This window comes from Brachyistius frenatus, unplaced genomic scaffold (genome assembly GCF_029030835.1).
Source record: "Brachyistius frenatus isolate BFR_SWC_R1_liver_20210118 unplaced genomic scaffold, ASM2903083v1 Contig_38, whole genome shotgun sequence".
Classification (NCBI taxonomy): domain Eukaryota; kingdom Metazoa; phylum Chordata; class Actinopteri; family Embiotocidae; genus Brachyistius; species Brachyistius frenatus.
This window is the reverse complement of record NW_027210637.1, coordinates 772251-795264: the sequence shown is the minus strand read 5'-3', so window position 1 is coordinate 795264 and position 23014 is coordinate 772251. Positions and strand designations below refer to the sequence as shown.

Sequence of the window (23014 nt, the reverse complement as noted above, 5' to 3'; positions counted from 1 at the left end):
TTCTCTTTCGCGATGGAGCTGTGCAACCGCATCAGGCTGTCAGCTGACATCTCTTTGAAGTCCTGTTCTGTGGGGTTGCTTACTCCAAAAAAAAATAAAAAAAAAAAAAAAAAAATGAGGGTCTGCCGTATCTAACACCGGGCACAATTTTGGCCGGCGGTGGAGCTTCAAAAGGCTTCAAAGCACAGGGAAGACTTCTGACCTCGGCGAGCGCGATCCCGCGATGCGCGACCGGCTCGGGCGGAGGAAGCGTCGCATCGGGCGGAGGAAGCGTCGCATCGGGCGGAGGAAGCGTCGCACCGCGGGGAATCGCGTCGGGACGAGTCGGGATCCGGCCGACGCGTCGGGACGTCGGCCGCGCGACCCGGCCGCAAAGTCGGGAGCGCGTTTTGTTAGGGAAAACCTAATTACCCAATACGGAAAAGAAATATACACTAACAACTGGTCGCAGACCCCGAGGACAGACGCTGACATTTCTGAGAAGGTCAACGTTAATTACCGTGTGCGACGCCGCTCGCGGGGGGGAGGCAACAAGAGGAGATTGTTTGTGTTGAAAAAAAAAAGGCTTCCCGACATGAGTAAAGAAGGTTGATTGTGTCACAAACCCGATGCTGCAAAGTTACATACTGACAGGTGACGATTCATCCCAGATACCACTCTAATAGAGGAACACTGGGGTTAGGAATCAGCCATAGATGATAGTGTGGAGTGATGGTGGTTAGAATGACAGAAAAGCAGCTGAAAAATCTATTCAGCGATAATGGCAAACATTCACCAGTTTCTCCAAATAACATTTGAGGATTTGCAGTTTTCCTGCAAATTTAATATTTGACTTTGGTTCATGGACTTTATTTATTTTATTTTTTTTAAACAAATGAGCATTTTGAGGATATTCCATCAGCCTTTACGGTCTTTTTGATAATGTGATATAAAAATTTGTTTTGGGACATTTTATATAATCAATTAGAGAATAAAAAGCAACCCATTTATTCATAACAAAATTAATAGCTGCGATAATTTTTTTTAAAAATCATAATTGGTTAATCTGCCAATTACTGTTATGATTCGTCAACTACTTGTTATGCTAAAAAAGTCGGAAAATGATGAAAAATACATCATTTTTCCTCAGCACGAGGGGACATCTTCAGCTGCCGTCTTTCGTACGACGACCTACCCATCACCGAAAGATAATCAATTTATGATGATATAAAACCGGGTAAGAACCATTAAACAGTCAATGTTTGGCATTTTTGCAATCTATTCCGTCGATCGACGAAGCGCTTCTTCTTTTCCGCGCCGATGAAAATGATTCTTGGCTTGAGCCCTGGTGTATCCAGACGCGCGCAGAAGATGAAATATGAGGGACAGAAAAATGGCCTCAAGAGTGGACAGACGGGTAAAAGAACAACTGCTTCCGAAGCAGGAGACGGAGAGTAAAGACAGTGTGACCATTACCTTCCCGCGCACACGCTCTATTGCTGCATCGCAGGGATATAAACTATTAAGACCCCGACGGGATGAATTATTAACAACTCCATTTGCATGGGCTCCATTTTCCCCTTGAATTTAGAAAAACAAAACCAGATGCTGACATCATGACTTATACATACGGGTTTTGCGCGCAGAGTCCTCCACAAAGAGCGAGGAGATGTCCTCGTCCACGCCGGCGTCGTTTTTGGCGATGCAGGTGTAGGCGCCGGTGTCCTCGAAGTGCACGTTGCTGATGTGCACCTCGCTTCCATTAGCTTCGAGGAACAGCAGAGGGGAAAGACAGAAAGAGATAGAAGCTGACTTGCAAGCTACCGTCCTCTGCTGCAATTACATAACGGTTCTCTAACGCGTGAGGGAGAAGGGTGAAAAGGTTGGTTTCAATTCAAAAAAAGGCAGGAGTTCAAAGTGAGAACGGACCCCCGTGCTGCGTTTGTTTTTTTTGTGAACAAGCCGAAAGGGATCATCTTTTATCTTCCCCGTTTATTTTAGCCAAAAGAAACTTCTTGAATCTCCGAAACGACGTAGATGAACTTATCGTCATCGAACTTGTAGGAAAGCTTCACGATTTTCTAATATTCAAACAGTCGTTAAAAATAGCTTTTACTGGCTCCTGGTTGTAATGCGTTACTTCCGTCAGAAGGTGGCGGTGATTCACCTAAAAGCTGTTCGTGAGCCGGCATTAAACAAAATAAAAAAAACAGAAGAAGAAAAAAAACCACCTGGCCACCAGGCGCTGGAGTTTAAAGTGAAACTGTGTGGCGCTGTTAGATCAGATTCCTCCGCGCGAACAGCCGATTAATATTCAAATAGTTCCGGGTGAATTTCGAACGCTATTTTTTTTGCCCATCCCTGGAAATGTGTTCCCCCACAACCGATGGGGGGGGGGTCAACGCAAGTTCAACGGGACAAACTTATCACAACACAAGAAACACACGTGTTGCTGCACATGTTGAGGTCACCCGGCCTCGTTTGATACATTTTATACGAGTTAACTAGAAATCTTAGTGACAACGGTCATCAGCACCAAAAACTGAAATTGAGTCTGGCAATTAGCAGGAGGAACTGTAGCAGTAACAGTGACAGTAAAAAAAAAAAACAATACTGGAAGCAGCATCAGTGACAGTAAGCAGGTGACTCCTCCCTACCTTGCAGGGTGAGCTGTTTGGACAGCTTGGTGGCGATGTCCATGCCGTTCTTGAGCCAGGCCAGCTGCGGACTGGGGATGCCCTCGGCGTGGCAGCGCAGGCTGGCGGTGACGCCCGGCTCCCTTGCTTGGCTCTCCGGGTAAACTCGGATGACCGGAGGAACTGGAAGAGCGATGGAGAAATTAATAAATGCTGCGGCTGGTGCGTCCCACGCTGTTGTTTGCATTCCTGCCATTTGAGGAGTCGGTGCGACCTTATTAAACAAGAAGTTTTTTGTTGTTGTTTGTTTGTTTGTTTTTTGGAGAAATCGCCAAGTGCTGAACTTCTGCCTTTTTTTTTTTTTTTTAGCATTAGCATTAACATACACTATCAGTGGAATCGGGTGTATTTGAAGCATTGCTGAATGCCTTTAGATAAGGTTAATGTGCTCCACAAAGCCAAACAAATCAGATAGATAAATAAGGCAGAGAACCTCTGTTTGGAGGTTATCGATTTCACTTGCTTGCCATTGATTTTCTGTAACCTTTTGTCAGGAAGGAGATGAGAGGATAGAAGCAGAGAAAACAAAATGTGTGAAGAGAGAAAACCTAAATGTCGCTCTCTATTTCTTTTTTTTTTTTTCAAAAGCAGACTTCACACAATTGTGCATATTGTGTCATGCTGGTGTGCTGCACTTGTTTACCTTACCCCGGAGCAAAAAGAACAACAACAACAAAAAAACCACACTCTCCTACACATTGTACTACCGAGAACCAGACATTAACATAAATCAATAAAACAAACAAATACTTTAGAAATATGCATTTATGCATTGGCTGAGAATGTGCCACAAAGTTTTATGCTCGACACCCGAGGGGCTAACTTGTTTAAGTCGAGCTCAACAAAACATGGAAAATATCAAAAGAGTGGAATTTGAATAATCGTTTAACGGGAGAAGTCGTCTCTGAAAAGCAGAACAGTGGAAAAAAAAACTTTTTTAAAAGGATAGTAGTATCTCGGAGGAGACTCTCCCGCTGAAAATGGCGACTGAAACTTGGACAGGGACGATGAACTGAACAGAGCGACCGTTAAAAAAAAAAAAAAATTAAAAAGCCAGCATGATTCACTCCACAACAACCGTCACGTATAAGGGATGACAACCTGGCAGAGGTTTAAGCAGGGACATCAAATCTCTATCTCTCCATCTTGTTTTGAGCAATTCCTTTTGAGCCTCCGTGGCCCAAATCAGTGTCTTCTCTCTCTCTCTCTCTCTCTCTCTCTCTATTTTTATTTTTCTTCTTCCTTTCCTCTTTTCTGACTTCAGAGACACCGGCGGAGGATGGGAAGCGAGAGGCTTGGCAGAAGCAGAGACGGCAGACGTGCTGCAGAGACCATTTCCTGTGGGCACCGGGTCAGAGGAAGTCTTTACTCAGCCAGGTGAGCGAAAGGACTGAAGCTCGCCGCCGCGGCCATCTGGTAACCGCCGACCCTCCCGGGGCGCTTTGGAGCGCACGTCAACTCGACTGCCAACGCGGCGTCCGCCGCCGGCCCGCGGAAGGGTTCTCGTGGCACCCGGGTTACTTCACCAATCACAGACACGCAGGCGGCCCAGCGACGCCGGTGCCTCTCGGTGGCGACGAAGCCGACCGAATAGAATCCGCGGAGGCGATTATTTTCGACGATCTTTTGAGTGAAGATTATTACTCTCGTTTAATATCCTTACAGATGCCGACGCGAGCGCAGAAAAGCTCCATCTTTGTTTTGTTTTTTTGTGTGTGTGTGTGTGCGTGTGTGGCACATGTTTAAGTATCCTTCTTTTATAATTTATATGCGTGCTGTATGTTTACTTTAAATCATTTTCGTAATTACCTTGTTTGTTGAAATTGCTGTGTAAATACAGGCTGTGGGAAATGGAGGCTGTAATTTACAGCTGCATCCATACATCAATCTGCCTGGAAGCACAAATCGTCAAAAAAAAAAAAACTAAAAAAAACCCCGGCGCCGTAAGAACGTGTCCAGGTCCAGATTTTTCTGGTTTAAGAAACCTGGATGACAAGAATTTGTCCTTGTAAATTGGTAGTCGTTGGACAGTACAACAAATAATTGTGATGATAATTTATGTAAATCTTTGACTGTTAACACAGAATCTTAGAACCAAATACCATTAATGGAGAAAAGATTCCCCAGAAACGATTTCATAATTAATCAACTATTTGATGATTTTTCGCAGCAAAACTGCTAAATAATTCCCCGGACGAGCTTCTCGGTGTGCCGAGCGGCTGCTGAATCTTTCCTGTTTTGGACGATCAGTTTGACTCTCGCCTTGAACCCGGAGAAACATTTTCTCTCGCTTTTTTTTTTTTTTTTTTTTTTTTTACAGGCAGAGCAATGAATCAATCGATCGCAACAATACTATAATAATATGTAAATCAAGCGTCAATCAAGAGTTACTGTTTGTCGGAAACCCTACAGAGGGTAAAACTGCATTGTTGTTCTCGTCTTCCGTCTCTAATGAGCCACGCAGCCTGATTCGGCCTCAGCTGCTCGGGTTACTCAGTCTGGGAAGAAAATGACAGATTTGTACGGATGTCGGAGGCTTAAAAACCTGCACCGATGCGGACAATCAAAAACCGGGACAGTAAGAAACACGAGTACAAAACGGGGGATTAAAATGACCGGGCCCGTTTATGTTCAGCGTATCTCAACTGGGAACAGAACTGCGACGTATGAAAGCAGGTGAATGTAATCTTTATTAAGCGAGAAGTAAGTTGTGCTCAGTTTTGACTAAATGGAAGTCACTTGTAGTAAAACTATGGAAAGCCGCTGCATCGGCAGTATTTTTCCTACGGTGTAATAAACGACAACAAACGCGCGGAAGAGATAAACGCTGACCGTGCCGAAGAGCTACGGTGTAAACTGTGGAATTGGTTAATAGATCTGTGCACCGGCAGAATGGCACGATGTATAGCGCGCGCGTGTGCGCTGAGAGATTTTGGGGTCACAACCAACATGGCTCGTACCTTTTGTTTCCTGTCCACAACAACAGCAGCCTATTAATCAGCAGCTGCACAGTGCGAGCGTGGATCAGCCAGGTTCCCCCCGAGCATCTCATTAATACCAACTTCTCAGGCAGCCGCGCAAAGTTTTCTTAATTAGAACGTTGGAATTAAAACAAAATAGACACACAGACCTTTTTTTTTCTTCTTCTTCTTTTTTTTTGGGGGGGGGGGGGTAATTGAACGAAAATAACAGCGCTGGAGCCACAGTGGACGGGTAGAGGGAAATTCAGGTTAGTCGATCAGGGAGAGACGCTTTCACTTGAGGAAAAGTTTCATCTCTCACGCCGTGCGCGCAGCTGTACGGGATGTAATAAAGCACATTAGAAAAGTATGAACGTATTCTTAACGCTGGATGTTTGGTGACGTGTACTCCCCCCAGCCGATACCTTACATTTTTTGGTTTTGTTTGTTTTAGTAAACCATATTCAACTCGCAGAAAACACACATATTGCTAAATTTAGCATCTCCACACTGGATACGTGTATATTTTAGGATTGATTTTGAAATTTTAATGATTTCTTCCCCCCCCTTTTTTTTTTTTCTCCTCACATCTCCGACATGATAATCCCTTACGAGGCTTAATGCAGCCGAAGATCCCGCGGCAAAGATCTGTCAGTAATTCCTGGGTCGAGACGAAAATCCTGTGAGACCGAATCTTTGGAGTCGGGACTCGGGAACAACCTGCCAGAGGAGATCAGGCAGTCTAGCTCCGCTTCCTCCTTTAAATGTTTAAATTTTTTTTTAAAAAAGGCATATTTTATGAATTGCATTCTTTTGTACAGGTTTATTATTTGATGTTATTCTAATACATTATGTTATTTTATGTTACACTCGTTATTACTTTGCTGTATTTCGACTTACATTTTGGTCTCATTTGCTCTCGCTTTATAGATCTCGTTATGAACAGAATTAGTCACGAGCCGCTTTAGGTGGTGAAATAGAATTAGAAAAACCCGTGTGTCGTAAAAACTTTTAAATGTGAATGCATGCCGGGATCATACGCAATGTTTAATCGCAAAAGATGCCCTTTCTAAATTCAAGTTTCTTTAATCTTCAGTCTATCTGAGAACAGGTGCTCAAATGGTGAGCCGGGTAACAATCTTGCGATCGGGATGGTCTTTTGCGAAGGCCAATACAGAACATAGAAATCTCTCGTGATGCTATTGAGACTGATAGAAAATGGATAGGGTGAGATTGAGCTCACATCTCATCTCATACGGGGGGGGTGGGGGTGGGGGGGCAGGGGGGTTGCTTGTGTGATTTGAGCAGGTGGAACCGGTTGGTGCTTTCTGCTACAGGTCTCTGTGCGATGATCAATTCTCAGCTGGTAAAGCCACTACGGGGGTCGGACGGGCTGTAGCAGAAATGTCTGTGCGGCGTCTTGATGCGCAATTACAAAGCAGGGCTCATCAGTGCCGCGAACGGGCGAGTGGAGGCGGGCACAGGCAGAGCGGGAGTTTCAGTCGGGTCCTCCGAAGGTTTCACAGACCTAGTTCAAGCAACCATCTGCACTGGGAGGGGCACGCCGCCTGCCAATACTTTAATAACCCAGCCTAGTTTCCTAGAACTGGTTTCTAGGCAGGTATTCACCCTCGATTAAACACCGTGAAAATACATAATTAACGAGGTCGAGAAACAAACCAAACATTGTCAAAACATACTGAGTGGTGCCTGAATGGATTTAGAGTCTTTCAAGGTTTAAAAAGTAAAAAACAACACGGATTACATACAAATTCCACCTTAAGGGAACAAATTTAATCATTTGGTTTGAGTTTTGGAAATGTACGAAGAGAAGTCAATTCTCCAGATGATCTAATTTCCTGTTTTCAAACCATCATTTTAAAGACTTTATGTCCAAGTAGTATTAAACAACTTTTTTATTTAAAATTTATTCATGACCTTGGAAAGCTTTCGGTGACTGCTGTGTCAACTTCTAAAAGGATTCTAGTTTGAAAATGGCACGTACGCAGTAAATAGTGTAGTATTTAAATTGATTTTGAAAAGATTGATCTATTAAAAGGAGAGCACTGAGTGTGACCTCACAGCACGGAGTAACAACTCTAATATCAAACTCCTTTTGGTGAGGGGAGAACATCAATAAGTGAGAATAAGTGCTAATTTTCTGCCTTTCATAACGACTGTTTAGAAATGGAGCGCATCACGTCGCACGTCAATCTCAGGCCTGAGAAGATTCAAACAAGCACAGTTTGCTTTGTGTAATTTCTCAAAGATTTTTTTCTGTCAGATATCCACTCTAAATATCTGGCTTACCCATCTCTAATGGGAAAATTTGACTTCTCTGTCATGTACAGGCCATTGATGTTACTCTGGGTGTGTGTGTGTGTGTGTGGAGGTGGGAGGAAAGATGGAGGGCGGGAACTATCTACCACTCAAAAGTTGCCTTAATTCCCTCCTGGCTGTCCACGGAGATCAATAAACTTAATTCCTTAGTTAAAGCCCCATTATTCGAGACTGTGAATGCGGGAGAGAGAATCTGGAGTTGTTATCCACGTTCTCGAATGCGATTGGACTTCCACCTGGTCACTGATAGAGGTCGATGAAAGGGCCCTAAATTATTGAATTCCCCCCCCCCCAAAGGTAGAATTAAATAATAAATACGTGAAAAGCCAGAGGTGCAAATCTGTTTGATCAGAAAAAAGTGAAAGTTTTCCCTGGTTTTGGATTAATGGGTGCAAATTAAAACTGTTAAATTAGGGTATTAAAAAAAAAGAAGTAAAAGTTACACTTAATGTATTTAATGAAGTTCAAAACAAATTTAGCTGATGTTATCAGGAGATTTGGTTAAAACTGTTCATTTAAGATTTGCACTGTTTGCTACCAACAGCGATTAACTAGAGAGCAAAAGTGTTTTTTTATGAGCTACATTAATGGGTGAAACTTTTACACTTAAATGAATAACATTATTGAATGTAAAATATAAATTAATTATGACTAAAATGAGTGTGGAGTGGGTTCTGATGGTTAAGGCACACAACTATGTTCCCAGTTTATTTTCAGGCCGGAGAGAGGGGGGGGTAGCCTGTTTACTCCCCATGGTTCCTGAAATGTAAATAAAGTCTCATTTCCGGTTTCTAAAGGAGGACGGGAGAAGGAAACCGTATTTTTGTATTTGTCTTAAAACCGAGAGATGACGGCACCTATAACACAGGGCCGCGGGTATTGCATTATTTTTTATAAACGTGTGTTATTAAAGCTTCAAGAAACGCAAGTTGTTTCCTGAACGTTGAGAGCGTTGGGTGCTGATGTGTTGGCACACGTGGCGTTTGTTAGCTGCTGCTGTCTGACACCGCTCTCTGCTGCTAATGATGGTGCCAGCCGAAAGCCTGAAACTTTATTTTTTTATTTTTTTTATTTTAGTATTGCTTCTCTTATATACTGATATTTAATGGCATGATAACATGAATGCATTGACAAATTACTGAAAGAAGTTCCAACGTGTTGATATAACAGTTTGCTTGATGACATCAATAAATGTTCTGTGTATATACATACATGTATGTATATATATATATATATATATATATATATACACGTCTTTTTCCAGGTTCCCTGAAAATGTCAATGGCAGAAAGTGAGTATACTTGCTTTTGAAAAACATGAATACGTGCTTCTTCTGTGCAAATCACCATTTCCTCTGCCCAGACAGTCGCGAAGGAGGAGAGGAGCAAGCCGGAGTAGTGGGATTTTTCCACTCAAAACTCAATTCAGACAAGATGTGAGAGAAGTTGCATTCTGATGTGCCTCTGAGAGTGTCAGGAGAGCCACTGCCAGGAGAATGCGACACAGCAGGGCTGACAGCTCCATCATAAAGCTCCCCAGCCAGTCGTCAATCACTCAGCAAGGCTCCTGTTGGCCATGGTGCTCTAGAAGATGAGCAGGCGTGCAGACACACACACACACACACACACACACACACACACACACACACACACACACACACACACATGCGCCACAGAACACACAAACACCGTGGCAGGAGGCCACTTCACCATCACGCGACTGGGAGATTTCCAACTAAGCCTGGCAGACTTGTTACACCCTTTCAATCAAATAGAACTCGTGGCTTTGGCTAAAAAAATAAAAACCCAAGACACGTCGGTCATGACCGTCGACAAATTCAATACAACACCCATGATCCTTTGCAAATGTATTCACAACTCATGCACCGATATGAAATACTGCTCCTCCACCTCCTCCACACACACAGGAGCAAATATGCAAACACCATGATAAAAGCATTTTCTGTCACCTGAGCTTCATGCTCAACATGGAGGATGAATAATTCAGTTCAGAGCACACAGGTTGGTCCACAGCCTGAATCCAGTGTATCACATGTAAAAAAAAAAAACCCACATAGCCGGTGAAAAAAGACGTTTCTAGGGTAAAACATTAGTAGAAACAGTAAAACTGCTGGAGGTGTAATTAAAAAAAAAAAAAAAAAAAAAGATCTGGGACAGAAATTAAGAAGCATAATGGATCTTCGGGGAATACTGTGTTGCCGTGTTTGGATGCTCTTTCTTTTTCTTCCTCGAAAACGCCAACGTCTGTGTGCACAGGGGTTGGGCTACTTTTCAATGTGTGCTTTTCTGTTTGATTTATTATTTACTACAAGGAATCTACATAATAATATTGAAATTGCGGGAATTAGGTCCACAGAGTATATGTTGCATCAAACAAAGAAAGAAGAACAGGGCAGATGCTTTTTAGTTTCTTCGTTGGGGAGATATAACTAGGTCTGCCACATCTTTAATAGTTATTTGATTATCAGTACAACTAGTGTATACTGATATCGATGTGAGGTGCTAATTCGTTTGTGGTTATTTGTATTGGAAGGTCTCATTTTATTAAAAAAATATGTAAAAGGAAAAGTTTAATAGTCATGCAATGTTGACATAGTTCACGAGTTGTGACGTGTTCGCTAATGTTTACGGAAATGGCAGGGAACATGCAAGTTCATTTTTCATTGGATGTCAAGCTAAAATATTGTAATTTTAGTCATGTAGAGTTTTCTTCATAACTTAGATATAATAGCCCTGTTAGCGTCCTAAACCGTTAGCCTCTGAGGCTTCTAGATGCCGTCCACGTTGCCAGACCCTCCAAATCCACAAGTCCGTACACTTTGAGATTCAGCACACACACACAGCAGTACTCTTACTCGCCACAAAATCCAGTTACATGTGGGCAACCCTTCTGGTTCTCCAACAAAAAACCAACTACAACACAGCAGCACTCAGCTTGAGGATCGTGAGTATTCACACATTCGGCAACAGTCCAGCTTCAAATTGAGGATTCTTGCCTGTAGAGCTGCTACACTGTAACGTGATGAAGTTTCACCGGTATGGCTCCTCTCCCATCAGATATATTCCCATCCCTGAGGGTCAGTTTTGCAGAGGAGGGATCAGCACACGCAGGCGCCCACCTCTGCCCGCCACCCACAGCTAACCTTAAGGCTCATAACAAGGCCTCATGGGTATAAGCTCATCCACAAGGTTCCCCGGGTCTTTGAATCCCCTCTTAATGAGCTCGCCTCACTTAGATCATCCTACCAAGAGCCGTTAACCTCCACGAACACGGCTTCAAAAGGTCATGGGGCACGAAACCCACCACCGGGAGAAGATGCTAACTGTGAGAGAGGTAGAAGGAAATCCTTCTTGGAAACCGTGAGAGAGCAAAAATGCAGCTAGAGCAACATTTTAAAAAAAATGTTACTGCCGGGCACAAGTAGACACAACTGTAGGATCGTTTACCCATCACAAATACTTATATTCTAAAGTACGTTTGTGAAGTAAATACATATTTTCCAGCAGGCGAACTGGTATTTGACGATTAAATCAAGACTTTCATTAATTTACTCAAAAAGAAAACCCATTTGTTTTCTGCTAAAGTGGTTGGCAGAGTGGATAAACTTTGCAGCCACAGGACAAATGAGATGCAACTTTATTGATTCCTGTGGGTAAAGTGAGGTCACTGCAACAAAGAGAGAACGGGGAGAGGGGGGGCAGAGGGGGGGGGGGACAACAACTAAAAATAGAGGAGCAAACACAGCAGACTTACAACAACAAATAATCGCACCAAAATGAACATCTTGAGGATACCGGTGCGCGCCAAAGATCGTATTTCAGTGTCTTCATTAAGACGAGGTTGACAATACGGGATAGGCCTGGCTGTCAATTAAAGCATGCAGACAATAAACAGAATGCTTGTGTGAAAGCCACGAGGGAATGTTTTTGATGAGTCAGCTTGTGTGGGTAAATGGGGAAAGTAGAGATCAAAACCAAAACTCCTTAATGATCCTCTACACAGCTAACAACCCCCCCCCCCCCAAAAAAAAAAAAAAAAAAAAAACTCCCAGCTCTCAGCCTGCTTCACAGGGAAATCAAAAAGTTACTCTAAATGTGCTGCCAGGGAAACAGAAATGTCATCAGCTCTTCAGAATAAAACCCCAAATGTAAATCTATTGTCATTCTCTTATGGCTTCGAGAGTGATGGACAGCATTCTGAATCCACTTCCCCAGGATTACTCTATTTCAGCCGTTTCTTAATTGAGGTTTAGAAAGTCTCGGTAGTCATGGCAGCGTGATGGCAAGTCCTCAGAGACTTTACCCGGACTCAGAATGTGAGATTTATAAGTCTTCAGTGAAAAAGGTCATGTGGAAGTTACAGTATTAATTACATCCAAAAGTCATCGGTCCCATGAGATTCAACCCCCTGTTTCCATATACACAATACCGGGTACAATGCAATCTGTACGTCATTGTAATTAACCCCAGAGTAATCGTTCAGAAGAATGATAATGAACCAACTGTCTGTCAAATGTAATGAAGATCTCAAGCTTTCCGCTTTTGGCCTCTCCACGCACGGCCTCCGACTATCCCAAACCAATTAGCGCAAAAAGTGGAACGTGAAACTCGTTTGACTCGTACTGGTGGTAAATTACGGTGCGGTCACATCGGTCATCAAAAGAAACGAAAGTGGAATCGCCTGCAAAGACGTGTAAACGTGCAAAATGAATTCATATTCAGCAAAAGCGAGACTATAAACAATGTGAGAAGAGTAATATTTGGTAATATTAGGGCTGCACGTATCAAAACTGTGATTTAGAGTCGTATATCTGAGATCTCTTTCCTAAATGACAACAACGCTGCTGCGCTTTTATTCAGGATATAAGCGACATCAAAACAAGCGCTCCTCCTTTCTCCCTTAACAAATGGCAAATGCAGCGTTACGCCAAGTGATGCAGAGCAGCAGAAACTAATGAGTTAAGAAATAAACCCAATGAGAGCGAGTGACAATTCAGAGGAAACGACTTGTTTAAAGGTTGTGAAAGTAAGAAAGGACGAGAGACTGAAGTTGATTGTTTCATATTCGGTGTCGGAGTTATGCAGCCGCGGCGTTTAAGCTAAAAACAAGAGCGTTCGCTTGCTGTTGATGTGCTGGTCCTACATCCTTTTTTTTTTTTTTTTTTTTTTTTTTTTGCTGCATTTCCTTCTGTTTCAGGCAAATGAGAGAAAAACAATATCTATAGTGAACAAAAAATAAATAAATTGAGAGAATCGCCATCTAAATTCGAAGCAAGAAAATTGCGATTTTCATTTTATCCCAAATTGTGCAGCCCTTAGTAATATCATAAAAAAAACAGGGCAGTGGTACACTACCGGAACGATAACTTCTGCTTTTTCAAACTCAAGAAGCATGAAGACAAAACGTTACATTTGCTCACTGTTGAAGTCGTGATCAAATTAAAGAATGCCGAGTTGAACGTTTCCCATCGAACTCATCAGTTTTTTTGGCCTTTAACTGAAGGTGACAAAACAAACGGTAAACCTGCAATTACTAATTTTTGTGGTCACGAGTACAAAGTGGGAAAAAAAGTTGGAAAGAAGCTACGAACACAACATTGCTGTCGCATGACCTTTTTTTTTTTTTTATCTGAATATGGCAAACTTATTTATATATATAGCTTATTACACCTGCAGCTATTGGGAGTCATATATCTGGAGCCGTGTTTCTGATTATCTGGTGAACGGAAGTCCAATACTCTGTTGTTTGTCTCTAGCAGCTCCGGAGGGAAATATCTGCATCTTCAGCTGTTAAATGGTCCTCCAGGTGGTCGTGAATTGTGTCCGTGTGCTGTTTCGGTGCCGAGCACGTAGTGCGAGCTGGTTTTTTTTTTTTTTATGCGGGCTGAAACTCGCAGTAAAAGCGGCGTAAAGCCAAGATTCGATCGCAGATTTCCGAGCGATAATTGTGTGCGTTATTGCTTCTTTAGCAGAGACTGGTGTCGGCGTGGCCACACCTTGTCTGCCGCTAAACCAAAGTCCACATGTAGTAATATACCGGGGAAACATCCCTCTCCTGTTACAGTGCAGTTCGTTTCACCGCAATAAAGCTTCTTTTTCCCGATACTGCGCATTTGTAAGGGGCAGCTAAAAATACAACAAAGCAGAAAATGGCACAACATGCTGTTTTGTTTTTTTGTAGCAGCAGGTATGCCGATGACTATTTCCAGAGAGCAGCACGGTTACCCCATTTATTTGCAGCATCTCCATTAGTAGAGGAGGTGTCCTCCACAATCCCTCGCAGAGAACGCTCTCTTTTGGAGTGCTGCTGGAGAGGCACCCTTTGGAAAGGACCATTGTGTGTCAAAATATTACATATTTTCCCCGAAAGTGAATTCTGCTCCGTGTTGCCGTATTTTTTGAAAAATCTCTTTACTGGCTTGAAATACACAAAATCATAACAACAACGATGATCACATACGACCACAGCTGTTATAACAAAACTGTAAATCTTAACAATAGGTGCAAATCTATCTGTAAGTGTGTGAGAATATAAATCTTCTGCCCGTCTACCATAAAGCAGGTTTCAACATAAAACATTTTTTTCCCCCACAGGTCAGAGGTTTACTGGCTTGTATATTTTTACTGGATGCTTCATCCTTAATTTTGGTGATTTATTACACCCAATACATACAACAGTGAGGTTTAGGTTATAAAAACAGACAGTGCTGAGAGATCTCGGTTGTTTCCCACAGGTGGAGAGTTGTTGTGCGGTTGGAGGGTGTCGCAGTGCGTGCTCGATGTTGACGCAGAGACTCATGCACTTCAGGGGGTGGGATTGGAGGGGTGGGAGGTGGGGAGTGTAAAATTTACAGATGCACCCCTAAACGCCTCACGTGCAGGGTGTCGATCGGCAGCTGTGCACGGAGAGGTGTGTAGTCACAACTGCGGCGCAGCAGAGACGAGTGTTTGGTCAGAAATAAGGTGAAACAAGGTTGTTCGTTTGTGAGATTTACCAAAGGTAAAGTGGTTTTATCTATCCGGGGCGGGCAGCTGAAAAGCAGCTTGTCAGTATGTTTACACTGAGGTTCGCCTCCTTCTATCTGTCTTGATACGTTTCATGTTTAAAGCCCGTCTTTGCAGGTAATTGCCAGCAAACAGTACTGAACAGTCGTTGTTTTCCCACCAGAAGACTTGTAGCTTCAAGTCGAAAGCCTCTTTCCTTCCCCAACCTTGTATGTTATTTTAGCAGACATTTGTTTTTGTTTTTTATTACCGGTAAGAGACCGAGATGCATTTAATCGATTGATTTGTCTTGAAGACAATGACATCAACAACAAACAAAAAAAACAATACAGACTCTGATTGGCCGTTACTAGCTGGAGGCCCAGCGGCTGACCAATCGGTGGTTATCGGTTATATCGAACCCTGTATTGTCAGATAAGAGTCCAGTAAATTACTGGTGCAGGTAAATTACTGTAAAATAAAGCTTTTAGAGTTGAAAGACAATCGTTGTTGGTAGTTAAGCATCTATAACAACAGCAGGCATTGTACGACAAATTAAGCAAAAAGAGTGATAAGTGAGCGTGCGAGATTCTTACCGTTCACTTGCAGAGTGTGGGTCTGAAACAGTTTCTCGTATCCATCAGCGTGACAGGTGTAGTTGCCCATGTGGGTGGTGGTCACCTTGGTGATGTACAGTGAGCCATCATCTCCAAAATCCTACCGGACATATAGTAAAACAAACAACAACAAAAATCAGCTTTAATCACTTAGTGAAACAATTCGCACGTTAGAAGCAGCAGTTATGGTGGAAACCATTTACAGCTGGAAATGAACAGTTTCAATGGAAATGCAACAAGCCTGCGGTGTGCAAATGAAAATCTTTTCAAGAACAGGAAATGAAAGCTATCACACGTCAGCAGAAAAGGCACATTGTGCAGCAACTGTTCATTTATCTAAGTCAAAAAGTTGAGGCCGTTTAGTGCCACAGAAAACAACTGAGGAAAATAACTGTCAAAGTCACAGTTAAGGAAAATTGTTTTCTGCTATGTGTCTCTTTTCCAATCAGATGACGGTGATCTGATGGAAAGAGGCAGGCTACAATTGATTAGTGTAGAAAATTACAGCGTTAGCTGCTTTCAAAAAGACATGAGTAATGTAGTAATGCAGACACAATCAAAGTAACTCCTGCTGCTTATTTGAAAGGCCATTGTCCCTGAAAAAAAAAATAAAAAGAGGCAAAAAGCGAGTAGTTACCCTTTCGGTTAACATGCGTGTCCCCACAAATGCACAAAACAACTCTCATGTGGCCTATTTAAAGAAAAGCAAAAGCTGTAACCAAACCAAAAAGCCATCCGTGATGGTGTCGAGCCAACTAAAAAATGATTAATTCATGCTGTGTTGTGATTATTAAGCCAGTGAACACACACACACACACACACACACACACACAAACACACACACACAAAAAATGGTGCTGGACAAGGAAAGAGAGCAAACAGAAGATTAAATTGTTCAAGCTGCAGCAGAGAAAGAAGCCCCCAAAGCTAATGAGCCCATTGATGGCGTTTGGGTGTGATGGATCCGTCTGGATGTGCCATGTTGGTTAAGACCCCACTGAAATAAAAATTCATCTTCAATCGATATTTTATGGAGTTGTTGTGTCCTGCGAAGTGAGAGTGTTGATTGTTTTCGAGCAAAAATAGTATTTTTCTGTTTTGTGCCACAATTTTTAAAGTAATGCAAAAAAAAAAAAAAAAAAATTTGTGCTTGAATGAAATGAAAAGAAAAGAACAATTTCACTTTTTATGGTCACGTCAAATTTGCTTGGATGCAAAAAATCCTCTGGCGGTTTTTGTAGTTTTGTAGAGATGGATGCAGTGCGAGTCAAGGAAAGCACCTTCTGAGTGTTTCTGGTTGACTGTACTGTAACAGTATCATGACATCCCATTTCTTATTTGAAACAATAAATAGCAAGCAAAACATCGTGGTTGTTAAATCAGGACAGCACTGATTTGGTTTGCAAGCACTTTCCATAAATCTTAACTGTCATTGTACTGTCAGTTTCCCCTGATGCGTCTTATCTCCTTGCAGCATGAAGGGCTTCTCGCTCAAGTTTGTTTTCTTTTTGTCATCATTTTGGCCAGTTTCCTATCGTTTAATCTCCGTTTATAGATCCACCTAAAGTAAATCTATTAGATTCCTGTTAATTGTACACATCGCAGTACTTGTGACAGGGGATAGAGTGCATTCGTTTATATCAGTATTATGCGACTATAATTACAGGATAATATAATACACAAAAAATATTAAATGTCCGTGACTACTTCATAGATTTCCGCATTAAGTTTACTCCTATACTTTGCTGTAAGAAGGAAGAAGACAAATGACTCTTTCTTTACCTTTAGCGAAGACCTTTTTTTTTTTTTTTTAGTCCTAAAATCGGTCCTGGTTTTGTCATTTCATTTTCAAGTTTAGATTTTTCAACCTAAAATGATCTCATGTTAAAATCTATTTCTTAATTTGACGAAAATGACTCAGACCTCTATTAAGTTATATGATAATCGTCATTTTGGCACACCGGCTGAATCAAGTGAGTATTATATAAATCTTCAGGGACCACTTAGAAACTAAAGAACTGCCTGCGCGACACAATAATGGGTCTCAACCACTTTACGATGCAGGGCGGCTTGTCAGAAGCGAACGTGCTGCAGCACTCAGCCTTCATTAAGAGTTTTCATCAGTGCCACCGAACTTGATGAGGACCAGAGAGCCAAAAGGTGATCATTCCTGATTGCTGCCGTGCATTAAAAAACCATTCGGATATCTTTTAGCAGCGTGAGCGTTTGCTTTCAAGACTGTCGGCGAGTCTGCCTCCGCGACTCTCCTTTCTTTATAAGCGGCCTCGCCGTTCCTCTGTTGAAATAAGTCTCGGCCCCTAATTACACACCCCCGACCCCCTTTTTTTTTTTTTCTTTTCTTCATGAGAGTTCATGGCGAGAAAAGTGCCTCTTTTTTTTTTTTTTTTTTTTGTGTGCAATCGTCGCAGGAGTGTTACATCCTGGCGTTCGGCGCCACCCTTGGACGTCTGCAGACGGGCGAGGAGAGAGTCAGCCGTCGCCGTTGTTGTTGTTGTTTACGGGCCGTACACGGCGTGTTCATCAGTTCGTCCCGGTGAGCTGTGAACTAACTCGCGAGCTCGGTGTACAGCGGCCCGGGGCTGAGCGAAGCATCAGAGCTTCACAATATGAGGGGGAAATCGATGGTGCGGTTTTTTGGTGGGTTTTTTTGGCCCCTCGAGTGCTGAGAGCATATTGTGTCACCTTCTTAAATGAAAAATGAATTGGGGGCGGGGGTGGGGGCGGGGGGTGAGACTCAGAGGAGTGGAACGAGCCGCGGCGGAGGGCTGTCGACACGATTCCTCCGCCCTCACCTCGCCGCCCTCACCTGGGCTATCAGCGGCACCCGGCTCCGCGCAGACGAAGCAAGAGGCGAGGGTGGCGCTACTCGGCGTGAAGGGAGACAAGGGCAGGCAGAGGTGGATTTACAAATAGGCCGTAGCCCTCAAGAAACTATAATTAATAAAGCTGTCACCACCCGGGGTCACCTCCGAAAGGACACCGGCGAGCCTCGACGAGGCATTCTTTTTAAGAAAATGAGTTTCCAGCATTCGAGAAAGTTTGCCACAATATGTATACGAGCGGAAAGATGAACAGAGAGAGAAGCCTTTCTGAAGCTATTGAGGCAAAACGGCTTGGAAACAGGCTCCCGTTTAACAACGGAGGGTCAGATCACTTACCTGCAGTCACGTCCAGCCATGCAAATCATTCTTTCGCTTCACGAGCCTCTTGTTTATGAAAATCCAGCTGCTGTAATTTCTGCCGCGGCAATGGAGCTCAACGTTTTTTTTTAACTTGTTAAAAACTGACATTTAAGGAGGAAACATGTCCCTCCTGTATTTTGTAACTCGAGCTGAAGTTGCGTACTTGGATTTGTATGCGTGCAGGCGGGTTTGCCTGTGCACGCTCCGTTTGCAGACTCGCTGCCTCGAACGGCCCCCACGAGGGAACAAAGACAGTGTTCTTAATTGATTTGAATGAATTAATCCACACAACTCACTGTCCGGCGTGACAGAGAAGAGATGTCGCTGTCGGAGTTCATTTGCTTCGGCGCTGCGAACGTCGCAAACTAAATTCTAATGAACACCCTTGTTTCGAGGGGAGAGGAGCAGTTTTCGGTTAACGGCATCTCAAAATCCCGACGTAAAGAAACGGAAACCTTTCCACGTGGCCGTCCATCCCCCGGACGGGCTGAAATTTGTTGTTGTTGTTTTTTGTGTGAAAAAAAAACGTTTTAAAATAGTAAAAAGAAGAAGGTATTCAAATTTAGCTTTCAACTCTCATTTATACGAATAATTGTGTGAATCTTTTTCTAGTTTAAAAGGTTTTTTATTAACATGTTAATCTATATTTTAATCAGATGTTGTTGTTGTTGTTTTTTTTTTAAACTTGTTCTCAACAGTTGCAGCAGACTCTTTTAGCGGTAAAACCGCATAATGCTGACTTCCCTAACGAGTTGCTTAGCAGCATCACGCAGATGTCGCCAGCACTTCGCTAGCTTTGTGGGCTTTTTTTTTTTTTTTTTTTTGTGAGAATGGAATGGAAAAAGAGTGATGCGACGTTAGTTCGTCGAGACAGAAAACAAGAAAAAGCACCACCCTACCTGGGACGGGATCTGTCAGAGGGGGAGGGGAAACAGAAGTCAAACATTTAGAGGTTTAGGGTCAATCGCAGCATTAAGGCAGTAGAAACAGATTGAAAAGCAATTCAGTGACCAACATATGACAAAAAATAAAAAAGATGACTAGTCAGGTTCTCAAATGTGAGCATTTGCAGCTTGTTCTTGAGTTATACTATCAATGGGATATATTTGGATGCGTTGGTCGGGCATAGAGCCGCCATCTCGAAAGTCGTCGAGTCAAATCTTCTTCATCATGAAGAACCCCGACTCGGCTCTCTGCTGCTCAGTCGACCAGCAGCCCCTACGAAACCTCTGAAGTCAGGGTCTCGCAGCCTTTTGTCCTCTAAGAGCTCCCCAGAGTAGATCACGATCTACCAGGTTGGACACCCGTCCTCTGAAGCATTTCAATAATACCCTGATGGATATTTCAACCATTTCTAGCATTTTACAAAGCAAACAGATAATCAAGCACATAATCAGCAGATGAACTGAAAATACAAAAAAAAATAAAAAAAAAATCATTCTTGGCTGCGGTCATTATCGTACACTATGCAGCTGACAGTGGAGTATATGAGCGTATACTGTTCCAAGCTCCCAGACCACATGAATAATTCAACGAGAAAACGATCTCGATAGATAGCGGCTGGAAAATATAACAAAAGAGGCCCGCTGTATTTCACCAATATTCGCGCGTTATCTTCGATATGTTGTTGCGCAGCTTGATTTAATCATCTAGCTGATGTAGCGCGGGGGAGAAATAGCGTTTCACGCAGATCAAAGCAGAATGTAGGTATTGTAAATAACGTTACATAGTCCACTGTGCAGGAATGCTGCAATAAAATAAAAGAAATCACCAGCATTATTGTAGATTAAAACAAAAAAACTCCCATTTCAGCGGACGAGATAAAAAAAAAAGGTGAAGAAGAAAAGATTCGTCTCCGATTGTACGGTTTCCTGTGTTTTATCTTCTCTCGTTGAAGCGGCGGCGTCTATTTTCAAAACATACTTTCTATTTTTAACAATTGTACGTTTTTTTTTCCCCCCCCCCCCTCCATGATTCAATTCAAAGATTTTGTTGCCAAATCAGATGTACGTCTCCTGTGAAGTTCACTTGTCCAACAAGGATGTACACATCTGAAAAGTTGCTTATCAATACTTTAAACAAACTTCAACGTTGAGTTTTTTGTTTTTTTTTTACCTTTCCTAACGCACTTTAACAATGAGGGGTTTTCAAACCTTTTTTTGGGGGGGGGGGATTACACAATGTTAAAAGCATTTTTCATCATCTGAACTACGGCTGGAATCCCCGCAGTCGTCATCCCCAGATGCAAACACGAACGTATACGCGTGCGCGCGCACACGCGCGGTACACGACTGCGCCTTTGGCTCGGCCACTCTGGGAGGACTGAAATACTGACAGCCTTGGATGATGATGCAACAGCCAGCAACTGTCAACTTCATGGAATTACAGTAAGCTGCTTTGTCAAAATTTAGAGAGGCTCTATTGAACTCCAGGATACAAGCGCCCCGCTGGGATTAATGCGCGATTCACTGAGCCTGAATGTCGACCAAAAAAAAAAATCAAAAAAATCATAAAAAAAAAATAAATTCTAAAATAACCACGTTGTAAACTGGGAAGGCCTGCGAGATTACACTGCATAAACCTCCCATGTGTATATCACTCTAATTAAGGCTGGCAGTGGATGCTCAGAAATATTAACAGCCAGCAATTATACAGAAATTGTCTGCAAGGCAATTTAGAATGGGTTTTGCGGTTGCCAGGTGCAGACGAAATCCATTCTCCTCTCTGGAAAGAACAACAATGATTGACTGGAAGTCTGGAGAGCCAAAAATAAATCTGGATTAAGCCGCTCGTGTTCCCGTCGATAGTTCCTCTCGGCGCTGCGCGGGGTTTTGCACGTTTACCCCCCCCCCCCACCACCCCCCCCCCCCCCCCCCCCCGCATCGCAGGAGGCCGTTAGCGCTCGTGCCAATTCACCAATTCACGTGCCGGCGGTGTTTCGTTTGATTGTTTTTTTTTTGTTTTGTTTTGTACGCCGGCACTCTGGAGGTAATCTGCGCGCGAGCAGAGGTTTTAAAAATCCGGCTTTGTTAAGCACCGACAAAAAAGAAAAAGAAAAAAAAAGTGAAATAAATCAAATTAAATCTGACACTCGTATATATCCCGAGGGTCAAAGTACATCCAGTTCTCGCAGTCTGAAGAGACAGATGAGTCCCCGTAGTACTTTAACTCAAGTTTCACTTCATGAAGCTGCACTGGCACCAACCCAACACGTCTCTATGTAACATAGAGAGGCAAGTGTAATTTATGCGCCAACCTTAAATAGAAGTAATATGAAGACCCACGGGGTACCGAAGTGGTTCAGCGTTAATTAAAATGCAAACCGTGTGTTGAATCCTGTTTTCAGCTCTGTTTTTCTCGAAGACTCAAAACTATGAGCTCTGCGGACTGACATCAAATTTTGATGCTTTTTCTTGGAGCGAACCACAAAAGGCCCCGAGCTTTGATTGATCATCAACGTGGGCCTGCTCTTCTTCCCCGCTCCCTCAATAATGGGAAAAATGAAGAATGGCGAAGGAGGACATTTCTCAGAAGTTATGAAGCGCGTCACTGCAACGTTCAACCGTTTCAAAAAGGACGACGCGTCATTTTATGTCCTCGGTCCATATGCCGCTGTTATTCCGGCCATTAAATGAATTTAAACCAAAAGCTTTTCTTTTTCCCACAATGGATATAATGAACATCCGTTCTGACAGAAGAAGCTTCCATCCCCGAGCTGACATTTTGAATTTAAAATACACCTGAACAAGCGGTGACATTAGTCGCTCTGGGAACGACGGCGCGTGAAGCGCAGACAAAGACCACCTCAGCTCGGGACACCAAACTCTGCTATGTGTCTTCAGGCAATATCAGGAGATGAAACAAAACCTGGCGCTGCTGAATCTATATACAAAAAAAAAAAAAAGATAGAAGTAAAACATTTCTAAAAAATATATATATATGAAAGATAGATCAAAGCCTGCGTTGACCTTACAAGGCCTTTCTACCACAAATCCTCCTTAAGATATTCAGAGTATTTTTTGAGAAATAATCTGACCTGACATTTTTCTTTAGTTATGCCCAGCACATGCGTACGTCTTTTTTTTTTGACACGACATGCTTAAAAGCGGTCGTAATATATTATAGAAAAATGACTGAATAAAAAGTAAATGGCGGCTAAGACGTCGCTTTCATGTGTGCGGCGTTGACGCCGCTCTTTGCGGGAATCACGCGTCG

The 23014-nt window shown here is 42.8% G+C and overlaps 1 protein-coding gene across 5 annotated transcripts in view; it reads right to left on the bottom strand.

The window, feature by feature from the left end:
- Positions 1–23014, bottom strand: part of fstl5 (follistatin-like 5) — a 170362-nt gene that overhangs the window by 37402 nt on the left and 109946 nt on the right. For 3 of the 5 annotated variants that reach the window (XM_069701742.1, XM_069701743.1, XM_069701744.1), the window contains 4 exons: positions 19699–19710; positions 15576–15696; positions 2637–2798; positions 1611–1745 (listed from right to left, as the gene is read on the bottom strand). In XM_069701742.1, the coding sequence (XP_069557843.1) occupies positions 1611–1745; positions 2637–2798; positions 15576–15696; positions 19699–19710 (430 nt within the window). The remainder of the gene's footprint in view (positions 1–1610; positions 1746–2636; positions 2799–15575; positions 15697–19698; positions 19711–23014) is intronic. The other 2 variants (XM_069701745.1, XM_069701746.1) reach the window with 1 other exon arrangement.